Here is a 12,689-nt window from a genome sequence, read left to right as displayed (position 1 = left end):
AAACCTCTCTCAAATCAAGGCAAGAAGCGCGGTCGCATATTTCGTTTGGCATCATCAATCAGTCATTTGATCCGGCTGCTATCTCAGGGGGCATGTCTTACCTGTGCTTTCCCTTTGGTACTTTCTAGTGTTGAGGTGCTTGTCTGGACTCAGTTCCTGTGTGTGGACTGTTGCAGGATCCTCCATGGAATCTGCTCACTGTTCCCCTCTGGTTTGTCACTGGCATTTTAATCTATCACTTGGATCATGTTACTTACTCTCTTAATGCCAGTTGAGACATCCTCTAATACTGAGGATTAAATCTGAGAGCCTTACTTTTGTGTTGAAAAACCATTTGCTGAGGTGTTCTTGATCCTAAAGCTATTCACAGTGAGGTCCATGGGCCAGCAACATGGCAACATCAACATCACCTGCGCTCCTGAGAAGTCTCCCCTCTGCCCCAGGTCAACTACATCAAAATCTGCTCATTAACAAGATGCCAAGGTCATTCGGATGCATATTACAATTGGGAAGTGCTTTCTAGAATCCTCACTGCTACTGTCTCCACCATCCATCGTCATCATCATCAACAGCCATGTCCTATGGAGATATTTCTTTGCCTGCTCTGATTTGAGCACCCTGCACACACCATCAACATGATCTTGTTTCATCCTCCCAAAGTCTCTGTGTGCTATGGACTCTTATTATTCCCATTTGCAGGTGAGGAAGCTGAAGCTCAGGGAGATAAGTCATTTATGTGAAATTATCCAGGTAGGAAGCGTAGGCAGCCTGAGTTCAATCTGAGACACTTCACCTCCGGCATCTGTTTCCCTCTCCCCTAGGCCTTCCCTCTTCCCTGCTGGCCAGGTCAGTTCACTCCATATTCATTTCATTTGCTTCCTTCTAGTCAGTCTGCAAAACTCCAAAAGCAAAGCCACTGTGGAGGGAAGACTGCTTCTTGGTGTGTTCTGTAAAAGAGTTTTGGATCTTAACATTATTTAAAATAAGACTGAATTGTACCCTGTGTAGATTTTATCTCTCTCAGCCCCAGAAAACAAGCTCTTTCTGCTGCTTCCAATTAAACTGGATGGCTTAGAGTTGCAGATTACCATCCCCCGCCGCCCAGATGTGACCTCCTGGCTCTGTTGAAGTGGTGGAGTATCTTAGACTTGACCTTTGGAAGAAACTGTATATTTACAGCTCTAATCTGAAAAAAAAAAAAAAGAGGAAGTAATATGACCTTGCAATGACATTGGTCTACAGTTTATCAAATTCTTTAAAGACCTCAAGGTCAGAATAGCTATAGCCTGTTACTTAAGACTAAAAGTTAATTACAGGAAGGTGATATCTGGGGTCTGGAAGAGGTTGAGATCAGTGATTTTTAGACTGATTACTGAGCTGTTCTGCTCTGAGAGGATGCTCACTCCAGAGAAGGACTGGAGCGTGGGGTTGTTGTGGGGCGAGGTGGAGCTGGCCTCAGATAGAAGTTTGGTGGACCATTCTTCACTTTCAGCCAATTAGTACAGTACTTTCAATCTTATATTATTTTATATAGTAGGCCCTATGGTAACATTTTATTTAATGAGCCTTTCCTTCCTTGTAAAAAAAAAAAAAATTGTACATTAAAAAGCAACTGAGCTAATCTTTCTCCATCCTTTGCATTCTTTGCAGTTGAGGCTGTTGAGGCTCAGAAAGGCAAATTGACTCCCCCAAGGTCACACGTTGTTTTGACTGAAAGCTATTTCTTGTTTCCTCCTTTGAAAACTCAAAAGCTGGGCTGGCTGCCAAGTCTGCTGGGCATTCGCTCCTCTGCTGTCTGGATCAGCCCTTACTATATCCAGTGGCACTGACCTGGGTATATTTCATTTGCATTTAGGACTCCTTTGTGTGTGTTTGGAAAGCAAAGCGCTGTTCAGGTGTTCATTGGCAGAGCTTAGTCAGTAAGTCATACATTCTCAGTGTTCTTTTTCTTCCACCATGCAGTCAATCTGCATGCCTCCTCTTCTTCCCTGGTTTATTTATACATTGAAGGTAGCCTTGCAAACGACGCTGAATACTCCAATATCAGCAAGATAGAGTAGCTCTTCTGCAACCACAAGGTGAAATGGCTGAAAAATCCCATTTTAGAAGAATGTGCATTTAAAGAATTTACGACCTAAAAGGGAATATGGGGTTGGGAGCCTGAGATAATAAGGAGCCCTAGGAAAACCCTTTTTAAAAAAAAAACTTTCAGAAAAGTAAACCAATAAATAACCACTCATAAGGAGTATCAGTGACATTTTGCAGCTAGTAATAATGGGTATGTGGGTAATTTTCATTTTATCATTTCTTGTTTGTCAGACACTTCTTCATTTGCTGTGTGACAGATGAGATGCATGCTAAGAAGCATTTTATTTATTTCTTTTTTTTTTTTGAGATGGAGTCTCGCTCTGTTGCCCAGGCTGGAGTGCAGTGGCGCAATCTCGCCTCACTGCAACCTCCGCCTCTCCAGGTTTTAACAATTCTCTGCCTTAGCCTCCAGAGTAGCTGGGATTACAGGTACCCGCCACCATGCCCAGCTAATTTTTTGTATTTTTAGTAGAGACGGGGTTTCACCATCTTGACCAGGCTGGTCTTGAACTCCTGACCTCGTGATCCACCTGCCTCGACCTCCCAAAGTGCTGGGATTACAGGCATGAGCCACCACGCCTGACCGAAGCATTTTATTTCTTTTTCTTTTTTTTTTTTTTTTGAGACGGAGTCTTGCTCTGTTGCCCGGGCTAGAGTGCAGTGGCCGGATCTCAGCTCACTGCAAGCTCCGCCTCCCGGGTTTACGCCATTCTCCTGCCTCAGCCTCTGGAGTAGCTGGGACTACAGGCGCCCGCCACCACGCCCGGCTAGTTTTTCTGTATTTTTAGTAGAGACGGGGTTTCACCGTGTTAGCCAGGATGGTCTCGATCTCCTGACCTTGTGATCCGCCCGTCTCGGCCTCCCAAAGTGCTGGGATGACAGGCTTGAGCCACCGCGCCCGGCCAGCATTTTATTTCTAAGAGTGGCTCTCCTCAAAGCCTGCCATCAAAGCCTGAGCCATCAGCTCAGGTAGGTAGCTCAAGTAGGATTCTGGAACTTGGTTTCATTGCTCTCAGCTTTTGCTCCTCTCTTCTTTATCATTCTATTTTACCTACCATTTCTAACCACCATTTCTTCCTTCTCTGATTGTTCCCAGTGGGACCAACACACACACTGGACCTGAAATTCCTACTATTTCCAAAGATGTATTGAAGTCACACACACTGAGATTTACTACAAAGGAAACTCTTCTTCCAAAAAAGACAAATACGTGTTGTTTTATGTTTTAGTGCAGCATTATTTACAATAGCAAAGACTTGGAACAAACCCAAATGCCCATCAATGATTGACTGGATAAAGAAAATGTGGTACATATATACCATGGGATACCATGCAGCCTTTAAGAAGGATGAGTTCATGTCCTTTGCAGCGACATGGATGAAGCTGGAAACCATCATTCTCAGCAAACTAACACAGGAACAGAAAACCAACCACCACACGTTCTCACTCATAAGGGGGAGTTGAACAATGAAAATACATGGACACAGGGAGGGGAACATCACACACCGGGGCCTGTCAGGGTGTGGGGGACAAGGGGAGGGAGAGTATCAGGGCAAATAGCTAATGCATGCGGGGCTTAAAACCTAGATGATGGTGAGACCCCGTCTCTACTAAAACACACAAAAAATTAGCCGGGCGTAGTGGCGGGCGCCTGTAGTCCCAGCTACTCCGGAGGCTGAGGCAGGAGAATGGCGTGAACCCGGGAGGCAGAGCTTACAGTGAGCCGAGATCGCGCCACTGCACTCCAGCACTCCAGCCTGGGCGACAGAGCAAGACTCCATCTCAAAAAAAAAAAAAAAAAACCTAGATGATGGGTTGATAGGTGCAGCAAACCACCATGGCACATGCATACTTATGTAACAAACCTGTACATTCTACACATGTATCCCAGAATCTAAAGAAAAATTTAAAAATAAAATTAAAAAGACAAGTACATGTTGTTGTCATGCATGTCCATGTGAAGAGACCACCAAACAGGCTTTGTGTGAGCAATAAAGCTTTTAATCACCTGGGTGCAGGCGGGCTGAGTCCAAAAAGAGAGTCAGCGAAGGGAGATGAGGGTGGGGCCGTTTTATAGGATTTGGGTAGGTAAAGGAAAATTACAGTCAAAGGGGGTTGTTCTCTGGCGGGCAGGAGTGGGGGTCACAAGGTGCTCAGTGGGGGAGCTTTTTGAGCCAGGATGAGCCAGGAAAAGGACTTTCACAAGGTAATGTCATCACTTAAGGCAAGGACCAGCCATTTTCACTTCTTTTGTGGTGGAATGTCATCAGTTAAGGCAGGGGCAGGGCATTTGCACTTCTTTTGTGATTCTTCAGTTACTTCAGACCATCTGGGCGTATACAGGGGATGCGATGGCTTGGCTTGGGCTCAGAGGCCTGGCAGTTGTTTTATTTAGGTACATCTAAGCCCCCAAGAATTTAAAGAATTTAAATTGGCTCTCAAGCTATTCAGTCATGTATACAAAGAAGTTATCTAAGAAATCCTTGAAGTGTCATCTATATATGCTGATATTTTAAACTTCATCTTTGGTTATTCCGTTCCTGAGAAGAGTTAGAGAATAGTTAGCTTTTCCCTCAAAAAACAAATTCCTGAGAGATTGTGAAAAAGCCTGTCTAAAGATATTAGTCAGTGATATGTAGCGCTAAAGCAGTTTGCTGTCATTTTTGGTGATCTTTTCAATTGTTTACTAGGATTAAGATATTGAACGTGGTCTCAGGTCGATCTCTAGAGTAGGGAAATGATTGTTGCTGAGTACTTATCATGTCATATAACACTTGGTTGTCATGAAATGATACCAGCGAGGGGTTTGTTACAGTTTGGCAAAATTTATCCTTGGGAAACTTCAAAGCTGGAAAGATTACCAGGTGTATCTGGTAGCTGGTGGGCTAAAAAGGAGCTCTTTATAGGGTGTGCCTTAAGGTCAGGCCTATTGGATTGTATATTTGTAAACAGAACCTGCAGAGATTAGTCCTTACCTCAGGCAGTTCATGATTCCACTCTAGAGAGAGGCATTTGTCACTTATTTGTCTTAGACCCTTGTCCTTGTTTTGCAAATGCAACCATGATATCTTAGCAGAGAGGTGAAACTATACACTTCCTTATCTAATTCATTTGTGCATTATTGTCATTCCTGTTTAGGATTGATGTATTACCATTCCCTTTCATTCGAATTCACTTGGAAGTAAAGTTTATCCCTGATAGGAGACCCCTTTTTAGATTACATGTACTTACCCCTGACCAGTAACTGTCTCCCGGTAGTCCTGTGCACTGCTCGGCTTGAGACTGAATTCTTATGCTTATCATGACTCCTTTGGATGAATCTAAATCCATTCCCAGAGAGCAGTGTCAACTTTCCCTCAGGGCTGTGTGGGGGAGGTAGAGATGCTGGAACAAAGCTGCGAACCTCTTAGGGAGGTAAAAGAGAGGAATGCATACTTGATAGCCAATAGTGTCAAGTACAGTTATGTTCTTGCAGTTTCCAAGGTCTTTTTTTTTTTTTTTACTTCTGAAGTATAAAAGTACTCTCAGCCTTTTTTAAGGCCTTAAATACAACAATGATCCTTTAAAAATTTATTCCTCCAAATTGTACTCTGCCCCCCTTCTCCCGTAAGAGCTTGTTGAAACAGACATCACACCTGGCTCTTCCAAATATGCTTAGCACTTAGTACAGGTGCTGGACATCATAGGCACAGAATGAATATTTACAGAATAAATACATAAACAAACATAACTTGTTCTCTGAAATCGCCTGAGATTCGAGAACCTCGGACTTTGTGTAGAGTAAAACAAAACAAAAATCCAGATCTCCAAGAGTCTTGAGAAAAATCTCCCTGTAACAGTGATGCCTCTTTTTCTCTCCTGTTTTAGTGTTGGCATTTTGCTTTGATTTTATTTTATAAAGTTTATGACTACCTTAAGTAGCATTAAAATTCTACTTTTTAGTTTCATGTAACAGGGTGACTATGTTTTGTTTTTTAAGTTGTTAACATACCATAATGTAAAGGCGTTGACCATATTTTTTACTAGATTGCTGATTTTCTGTTTTAACTCCCTAAGCCTTTCTTTTCTGCACACTACCAGGATAAGCAGGAAGAAAAGGATGTTTAAAAATGAGAATGCATTTCAACAGGTCTCGTGTGTACTTTCTGCTAAGTGTTTCTCAAACCATCATTGTGATGGGTTAACTTCATTAGACCCGTTTAAAAGGTGAATATATAAAGTTCAGAGGCAAGTGATTTTTCTAACATCTTTGTATCAGTTATCTATTGCTGCTATGACAAATGACCACAAACTTAGTGGCTTAAAATGCAAATTTGTAATCTCCCAATGGATTCTTTTTGCTGCACAAGTAAAACCAATTCACTGAGACAGTTGTATTGCAGTTGAGAAAGAATTTAATTAATGCAGGGCCAGCTAGTCAAGTTGCAGACGAGAGTTTATTACTCCCATCAGCCTCTGGGTGGGGGCCACAGGACCAGTGGAGTCATGAGTCATCATGGGTCCAGGTAGAGTCAGTTGGTCACCAGAATGCAAAAGTCTGGAAAACATCTCAAAAGACAAATCTTAGGTTCTGCGATACTGATGTTATATGACGATGATGATGATATAGGAGCAACTGGAGAAGTTATAAACCTTGTGACCTCTGGTCACATGACTCCTGGGCAGTAAGGGAATTGTAGAAACATAAGCTGGGGGACAGTGGCTGGTTGTCCTTTAACTATGCCTACATCTTAGCAGAATTCAGGCCTCTCCCAAAATTCTAATATTGTGGCCTTTCATTAGTCTTACAAAGGTGGTTTCATCCCCCAACAGGGAGCAGACCAGTTTTAGGGAGGGACTATTATCATCCTTGCTTCAAAGTTAACCTAAACTAAAGGCCACGGCAGGCAGATTACCTGAAGTCAGGAGTTGGAGATGAGCCTGGACAACTTCGTGAAACCGCATCTCTCTAAAAATACAGAAATAAGCCAGGTGTGGTGGGCACTTCTGTAGTCTCAGTTACTTTGGAGACTGAGGCAGGAGAGTCACCTGAACCTGGAAGGCAGAGGTTGCGGTGAGCCAAGGTAGTGCCATTGCACTCCAGCCTGGGTGACAAAGCGAGACTCTGTCTCAAAAATAAATAAATAAATAAATAAATAAATAAAAAAAATAGGCCCGGCGCGGTGGCTCAAGCCTGTAATCCCAGCACTTTGGGAGGCCGAGACGGGCGGATCACGAGGTCAGGAGATCGAGACCATCCTGGCTAACACAGTGAAACCCCGTCTCTACTAAAAAATACAAAAAACTAGCCAGGCGAGGTGGCGGGCACCTGTAGTCCCAGCTACTCGGGAGGCTGAGGCAGGAGAATGGCGTGAACCCGGGAGGCGGAGCTTGCAGTGAGCTGAGATCCGGCCACTGCACTCCAGCCTGGGCGACAGAGCGAGACTCCGTCTCTCAAAAAATAAATAAATAAATAAATAATAAACAAACTAAACTAACCTAAATTCCTCCCATGGGTAGCCTGGCCTATGCCCAGGAGTGAGCAATTACAGCCAGCCTGTGAGGCTAGAAGCAAGATAGAGTCAGCCAGGCTAGACTTCTCTTTCACAATCTTTGCAAAAGCAGTTTCAGATTTTTTCTCTTATAGGTCAGAAGTCCAAAGTGGGTCTTATTTAGCCAAAATGAAAGTGTCAGCTGGGTGGTATTTCTTCTGGAGGCTGGAGGGAAGACTCTGACTCCTTGCTTTCTTCCAGCTCCTAGAGGGTGCTATCCAGATTCCTTGACTCACGGCCACTCTCTCCATCACCAAAGCCAGCAGCTTAGCATCTTCAAACGGTTCTCTGACTTTGACCATTCTGCCTCCTCCTTCCATTTCTAAAAAAAAAAAAAAATCCTTGTGATTAGGTTGAGCCCACCCAGAAAATCTAGACTAATCTCCCCATCTCAAGATTATTAATCTGAGGCTGGGAAGGAGAGGGGATGAAGAGAGGTTGTTTAATGCATACGAATATACAATTAGAAGATATAAGTTATAGTGTTCGATAGCACAATAGGGTGACTACAGTTAAGAATATGTTATTGTCAGGCCAGGCATGGTGGCTCACATCTGTAATCCCAGCACTTTGGGAGGCTGAGGTGGGCGGATCACCTGAGGTCAGGAGTTCGAGACCAGCCTGACCAACATGGAGAAACACCATGTCTACTAAAAATACAACATTAGCTGAGTGTGGTGGCACATGCCCGTAATCCCAGTTACTCGGGAGGCTGAGGCAGAAGAATCACTTAAACCCAGGAGGCAGAGGTTGTGGTGAGCTGGGATCATGCCATTGCACTCCCTAGGCAACAAGAGCAAAACTCCGTCTCAAAAAAAAAAGAAGAAGAAGTTATTGTATATTTCAGAATAGCTAGAAAATATCTGAAATGTTCCCAGCACAAAGAAAAGTGTTTGAGGTGACAGACATCTGAAGTACCCTGACTGATCATTATGTGTTCTATGTATGGATGAAAATATTACATGTGCCTCACAATGTGTACAATCATTATGTATCAATGCAAATTTGAAAATAGAAAGATCACCAATTGCATATTTGCAGCCTCTGGATAGCAGCCTCTTTTGCCCTGTAAGGTAATATATTCAGTTCTAGGATTTAGGACATAGAAATCTTTGAGGGAAGCATTAACTCTGCCTATTGCAGAGACCCATATAATGTCCTAACACGGTTGACTTTCTCCAGGTTTCTAGCTTTCTGCATATACAAGAAAAAGTTTTTGGCTTTTTTTTTTTTTTTTGGTGTGTCTTCTCCTGGTACTTCTGTCTTGGATATTACTTATTTGATTTTACAAAAAAATCACAGCCTCTGTGTTTGTTTGAATAAATTGAAGTTGAAAAAAATGTTCAGTGACAGTAACGATACCTTAATAACATAATGGGAGAGGAGGCAGCGTCTTGGCAATTGAGACCTGTGAGTTTTAGACAGAGATGTTTAAAACTTGACATGTTGCATGAACTCACAGAGTCTTCTAACTTTTGTCTTTTAGGCTTATGTACAGAAGTACGTCGTGAAGAATTATTTCTACTATTACCTATTCCAATTTTCAGCTGCTTTGGGCCAAGAAGTGTTCTACATCACGTTTCTTCCATTCACTCACTGGAATATTGACCCTTATTTATCCAGAAGGTTGATCATCATATGGGTTGTAAGTATTACCACTACTCATTAACTGATGCTACTTCTAAAACAACTGCTTCCTTTGATATTCAAGTACTTTGCAAATATGTTTTTTGTTTGTTTGTTTGCTTTGTTTTGTTTTACCACTTAGAGTTGGATTTGTTGCCTAATTTACTTTGGAAAAATTAGAAAGCAGTGAACACAACTTGTGTTCCCTGAGCAGTAAGGGAATTGTAGCAAGGTAAGCTGGGGGACAGTGGCTGTTTGTCCTTTATGCCTACCTCTTTGCAGAATTCAGGCCTTTTCCAAAATTCTAATCTTGTGGCCTTTCCTTAGTCTTACAAAGGCGGTTTTCATCCCCCAGCAGGGAGAGGACCAGTTTTAGGGAGGAACTATTATCATCCTTGCTTCAAAGTTAACCTAAACTAAAGGCCAGGTGGGTGGATCACCTGAGGTCAGGTGCCCGCCAGGTTCAAGCGATTCTCCCGCCTCAGCCTCCCGAGTAGCTGGGACTACAGATGTGCACCACCACGCCCGGTTATTTTTTTATTTTTAGTAGAGACGGGGTTTTGCCATCTTGGCCAGGCTTATCTCTTACTGCTCTGAAAACAACGTGTTTTATTTGCAAAAACCAAACCTGTGATTTTGTGTACCTTGAGATATACTTTCCCAAGGGTAGATCAAAGTAGGAGAGGGCATAAGTGATGACCAGAGAAGAAAGGACCTTTCTAAGGACCCACAGAGGGGTATGAAATGCATCCTCGCAAGAGGCCTATTTTAGTAAAATTTGATCAGAAACTAAAATCAGAAGCTGTTGAGCAATACCTCCAAGCAGTATTAAGTGACCGTTCACATAGGAGAGGCCAAAACACATAAGGCAAAGCACCTTCCTTGAGGGAACGTCTAGTGTAGCAGGAGCAGCTGCAAATACACAGAAACCATGTGACAATCCCAGGTAGACAGGCAGAGCCTTTTTCTGCTGTTTCACTGGTAACCCTAGCATTTAATTTTGTTCAGGGCCAAATGAGTTCTGATTTTATGTCTCATTGAAGGAGATGGTAGACATTTGGAAGGCAGCAAGGCATACACAAGATATGCAAGATATGTAGGTTTGGTATCAGAGAGACCTGAGCTCAAGTACAGTCCAGGCCCCATCTGTGTGCCCTTGCTCTGAGCCTTACCTTCCTCATTTGTAAAATTGTGTGAATAATGTGCCTCCCCAGAATCATCCTGGGAATATCTAGAGTGTACACAGAGCTCTAGGCCTGGCATGTGGAGGACTCTGTAGGTCGCTATTTGAGCATGATAACGCATAGTGACTAGTGCATGAAGGTGAAGGAGTCTTGAAGATCAACCAATTCTAAGGTCGAAGGTTATTTAGCTGGTGGAGGGAACTTCCAGACAAGACTGTTTCCCTGACTCAAGATTCTGCACTAGAAATAGAGGTTCCAAAGCACTTGGTTGGGTATAAAAGAGAAGATTTCAGCGAGTGACTTTCCTATGGTGGGCTTTATGCTTTCTCATTTGTGGAACAAGTAGAGTGGACTTGATCAGGGCTCATAAATTCGAATGTTCTCAGGGGCAGGGGACAGAAATAAAGCAGCAATGTCCTGAGTCAGGGTGAGGGGTGACAAGGGTGCAGTATCCACACAAACCCTTCACCACGTGGCGACAGAGGGACTAGGGAGCAATAGCCCCTGGCTCCACCTGGGACTCCCCATCCCTGTCTCCCCACAGCCCTTTTTTGAAATCTAGCTTCTGTCTAAAAGTATAATGTGAGAGTCTGCAAAAGCATAGGTATCTTGCAAATCATAAAGAGAACGTTAGTCCAGTTGTCCCTCCCCGTTTCTGAGGCCACTTCTGTGTCCGTGGAGCAGGCAGGATGGGGGCAGGAGAGAGAGAATGGGAGTGGTCCTTCTGTTCTTAAGATCTGAAAACCCATGGGCTTGAGTATCTTTCCCACTGTCATTTATTTTCTAAGATTGTGTGTGTGTGCGTGTGTGTGCATGTGTAAGGTATAAGTGTGTATATATATGTATGTGTGTGTATATAGGTGTGTATATGTGTGTATATACGTATATACGTATATAGGTGTGTGTATATATGTGTATGTGTGTATATAGATGTGTGTATATCTGTGTGTGTATATAGGTGTGTGTATATGTGTATGTGTGTATATAGATGTGTGTATATCTGTATGTGTATATAGGTGTGTGTATATGTATGTGTGTATATAGGTGTGTATATATGTGTATGTGTGTATATGTGTGTGTGCATAGGTGCATATACATGTTTATGTACATAGGTGTGTATATATGTGTATGTATATAGGTATGTATGTGTGTATAGGTGTGTATATGTGTGTATAGTTATGTGTATATATGTTTGTGTGTATGTATATAGGTGTGTATATATGTGTATATATGTATATAGGTGTGTGTGTATAGGTATGTATATGTGTGTTTATGTGCATGTATGTATATAGGTGTGTGTGTAGATGTGTATATGTGTGTATACGTGTGTGTATATGTGTGTAGGTATGTATATATGTGTGAATGTATGTATATAGGTGTGTATATGTGTGTGTGTATAGATGTGTATATGTGTGTGCATAGGTGTGTGTATATGTGTGTAGGTATGTATATATGTGTGAATGTATGTATATAGGTGTGTATATGTGTGTGTGTATAGATGTGTATATGTGTGTGTATAGGTGTGTGCATATGTGTGTAGGTATGTATATATGTGTGAATGTATGTATATAGGTGTGTATGTGTGTGTGTATAGATGTGTATATGTGTGTGTATAGGTGTGTGTATATGTGTGTAGGTATGTATATATGTGTGAATGTATGTATATAGGTGTGTGTGTATAGATGTGTATATGTGTGTGTATAGGTGTGTATATATGTGTGTAGGTATGTATATATGTGTGAATGTATGTATATAGGTGTGTATATGTATGTGTGTTTATAGGTGTGTATATGTGTGAGTGTATGTATACAGGTGTGTGTGTGTGTGTTCTAAATCCCAAAACCTTAATAATGGTTGAGTGGGGCAGATGATGAGAAGTACATTACACAGGAATATCTTATAATGTGTTTGATCCGCTCATGGCCAGTTATCTCCCCCACTGAGGGTGGCAAACTTTCCCTGAGAGCTGGGAAGACCTCTAGACTCTACAGAAGGCTGTGGTTAGGGAACTCTCTGCTTGCCATTATTGGTGGTTATTTTATGCTTTGTATTCCTCATTTCAAAGCGTCAGAGTGCCTGTTTGAGGCAAAATGACAAGTTTTGTCATAGAGTGAGGCAAATAAAATCTTTGCCCGAGAAAGGAAGAAATAACCTCTGAATCTGCAGTTCATCCTGAGGTTTGGCCACCTGTTTCTTGACTTTTTAAAATGGGCACATGACCTGGTTCACCAGTCCCCCTGTGCTGAGAGTTCTGTAGTTA

General features: G+C 42.4%; 1 protein-coding gene across 3 annotated transcripts in view; it reads left to right on the top strand.

Moving 5' to 3' along the window:
* SGPP2 (sphingosine-1-phosphate phosphatase 2) overlaps positions 1–12,689 on the top strand; it is a 140,159-nt gene that overhangs the window by 43,281 nt on the left and 84,189 nt on the right. For 2 of the 3 annotated variants that reach the window (XM_030917065.1, XM_030917064.1), the window contains exon 2: positions 9,106–9,264. In XM_030917065.1, coding sequence (XP_030772925.1) covers positions 9,106–9,264 — 159 coding nt within the window. Of the gene's footprint in view, positions 1–6,175; positions 6,295–9,105; positions 9,265–12,689 lie in introns of those variants that run through there. The other variant, XM_030917066.1, reaches the window with a different exon arrangement.

The sequence above is a fragment of the Rhinopithecus roxellana genome, chromosome 14, assembly GCF_007565055.1.
Source record: "Rhinopithecus roxellana isolate Shanxi Qingling chromosome 14, ASM756505v1, whole genome shotgun sequence".
Lineage (NCBI taxonomy): Eukaryota > Metazoa > Chordata > Mammalia > Primates > Cercopithecidae > Rhinopithecus > Rhinopithecus roxellana.
Note: the sequence above shows the minus strand (reverse complement) of the source record. Positions and strands in the feature narration are given on the sequence as shown.